The 2,620-nt window shown below is 40.6% G+C and overlaps 1 protein-coding gene across 1 annotated transcript in view; it reads right to left on the bottom strand.

Moving 5' to 3' along the window:
- Positions 1 to 2,620, bottom strand: part of hira (histone cell cycle regulator a) — a 19,336-nt gene that overhangs the window by 14,246 nt on the left and 2,470 nt on the right. The window contains exons 2-6 of the mRNA XM_014014643.1: positions 1,784 to 1,846; positions 1,464 to 1,574; positions 1,099 to 1,189; positions 916 to 1,010; positions 747 to 842 (exon numbers count right to left, since the gene is read on the bottom strand). Coding sequence (XP_013870097.1) covers positions 747 to 842; positions 916 to 1,010; positions 1,099 to 1,189; positions 1,464 to 1,574; positions 1,784 to 1,846 — 456 coding nt within the window. The remainder of the gene's footprint in view (positions 1 to 746; positions 843 to 915; positions 1,011 to 1,098; positions 1,190 to 1,463; positions 1,575 to 1,783; positions 1,847 to 2,620) is intronic.

Below are 2,620 nucleotides of genomic sequence, written 5' to 3'. Positions count from 1 at the left end.
GCAGAGACCTGTGCCCCCATCTATTTTTGGATGATAAACATTTGTATCAGGTCAACTAAACATGGGCATAGTAACAATATTTTTTTTACTACATTTATCCATTTTAAATACACTAACCTCACTCCTTTGTAACAACTAAGGCAAAAATGTAATTAATTCAGAAAATCTTTTCGGGACCCCACTTTGGGTCCCGACCCCAACTTTGGGAAACACTGCTTTATTGATCCCAGAGGGAAATTTGGTAAAATGTTGGAAATTTCTGCTGTTAATCATAATTCTCTGTTCATCATTCTGGTTTAGCCAAAGATCCTGAAGGCCAAACCACAGGAGTTGTCTATCTGAGGGGCAGATGTAGTCTAAAAGACAAAACCATGAAATGTTTAAGATGTTTATAAAACGTTCAACCTTTAAACATTTGCACTTAGAATTTAAAATTTCTTTCATTTCATTTATCTTGAGGTTTAAGTTAAAATTTCAGGTCATAGAATCACTTTAAAATTACTTTTCATTAAGTAATATGTCTATGATTCTGGTTCAAATATAGAACTTTAATTTTGCTGGATTGTTAAATTATTTGTGAATCAACATTGCCTTAATAAACAATGATTTTAAAAAAGTGAACCATTAAAACGTTGATGTTAAATGTGATGTGTTTACAAATTTGGGTGCACCTAAGGTAAAATATTAGACGCACCGGTGCGACCACTGCTAAACGTTAGTCTCGAGTCCGGCTCTGGTTTTCCTACCTGGGAATTTGCGAGCGTTCCAGATGACGATGGTGTTGTCCACGCTGCAGGAGGCCAGCCACACGTCGTGAGGAGACCACGCCACGTCCATCACGTCTGCAGATGAAAGCAGAAACCTGTAAAAACCCCTGGCAGGAAAATGACTGAACAGTTTTTCAGCTCGTGGTACCTCCAGTGTGGTTCCTCAGGATGGTGACACACCTCCACTGCTCCACGTTGGCCAGCTTGTTGCTCGACCCGAACACGGTGCTGGGACCGATCAACCTGCAGAGACACATCCAGAAGGATGAAAACCGTTTGCTTCGGTTGCAGACCTGGTATGGTTCGGTCTGGACTGTGTGTGTTTACGTACGCAGCTCTCTTCCACACCATGACCAGCTTGTCGTCGCCTCCTGACGCCAGATAAAGACCATTGTTGGACCAGCGCACGCAGTTCACACAGGCTGCAGAAACAACCACTTCAGGTTTAAAACTCAAGAAAGAAAACTTTACGAGCGGCATTTTGTCTGTTTTATTGATCCGTTGCAACAAAGAATTACTTTTCCTGAACATTTCCTCCACATCTTAATCTAAAAACTCATTATCATGTTCTCAAAACATACGACACATACGCATCAGTAGCAGTTGTTATATCTGAGGCTGTTGCACCATAATAATAAAGAAAAGAAAAAAACAAACATCCAGATGATTACAGGCAGTTCGCTCGGGGCTGGTTACCTAGGTGATTGTCCATCTGGCAGAGCATTTTGGGGACATTTTCATTCTTTTCATCATCTTCTCTGAGAACTGGAGCCATGTTCCAGATCATCACCTTCCCAGAATCCTCCCCTAAAAAAAACAAAAAAACAAAACATCATTAAAACTGTCTTTCTGTTCTACTCCACCAATCATCAGACATCTTAAAACTGTGTCTGTGAACAAACAAGCCCTACATTAAACATGCCTTCTGGATCTCACAGGTCTGTTACACAACAAACCACACAACGTAGGTCTGTTACACAACAAACCACACAACGTAAACAACAAGGAAGTCTTACCTTGGCCACCGGTCGCAAACTTCGTTCCATCTGGATGGATATCGATGGAAAATATAGGTTTGCCTGTGAAACACGAGACAAAAGTTCACATTTATTGAGTAGGGATGCACAACATATTGGTATTGATATCGGCCAATATTGGTCATTTTTTAGAATATCGTATCGGTCCGATATGTAAAACGGGGCCGATATTAACATCAGATATTGATTTCCCACTTTTTAGCTTTGTGTTTGTGTTTTGGGAGGGGAAATGGAACCAAACTGGAATCTATTTTTCGACTTCAGAAGCGAGCTTTAAGAATAATATTTTGTGTAAATCGTAGACATCCCTCTCAGTCACTGTTTGCTCAGGCAAATATTCTTAGTGTTTATCAAGTGAATCAACTTCAAATTGCTTTATTTGTTTATAGTTCTATAAAAAAGTTACTTCCCCAGCATTTTTGTAACATTTTTACTTTTAATAATGAATTTCATCAGTATTCAACTCGTAGAAATTGTCTTATTAGACCCCCTTGCTGTGGTACAACTCAAACACAGTTTGGTGTTTTATACAAGCGTCAAAGATATGGACCAGTCTTCCAGGATCTCTCATGGAAGTTTCCAAAGAGATTTTTAAGCGAAGAATCAGATTGTTATGCTGCGTTCACACCGAACGCGATTTCACCTTCAAAATCGCAGCCAACGCTTCAAGTTGGTCGCTTGTGCACTTTGAGGTCAGACACAGGTCAGCTCTMGAAGCGCTGCACGGCAACAGCCTCCCCGCCCCTCCCTCCTCTGTCGGGCTCTGTTTAATGTCAGACGAGGAAGTGGCTTTGCTTTATTTACAGAGAGCAAGAG

This window comes from Austrofundulus limnaeus, unplaced genomic scaffold (assembly GCF_001266775.1).
Source record: "Austrofundulus limnaeus strain Quisiro unplaced genomic scaffold, Austrofundulus_limnaeus-1.0 Scaffold117, whole genome shotgun sequence".
NCBI classification, from domain to species: Eukaryota; Metazoa; Chordata; class Actinopteri; order Cyprinodontiformes; family Rivulidae; genus Austrofundulus; species Austrofundulus limnaeus.
The sequence above is the reverse complement of the archived record's forward strand: the minus strand, read 5'-3'. Positions and strand labels throughout refer to the sequence as shown.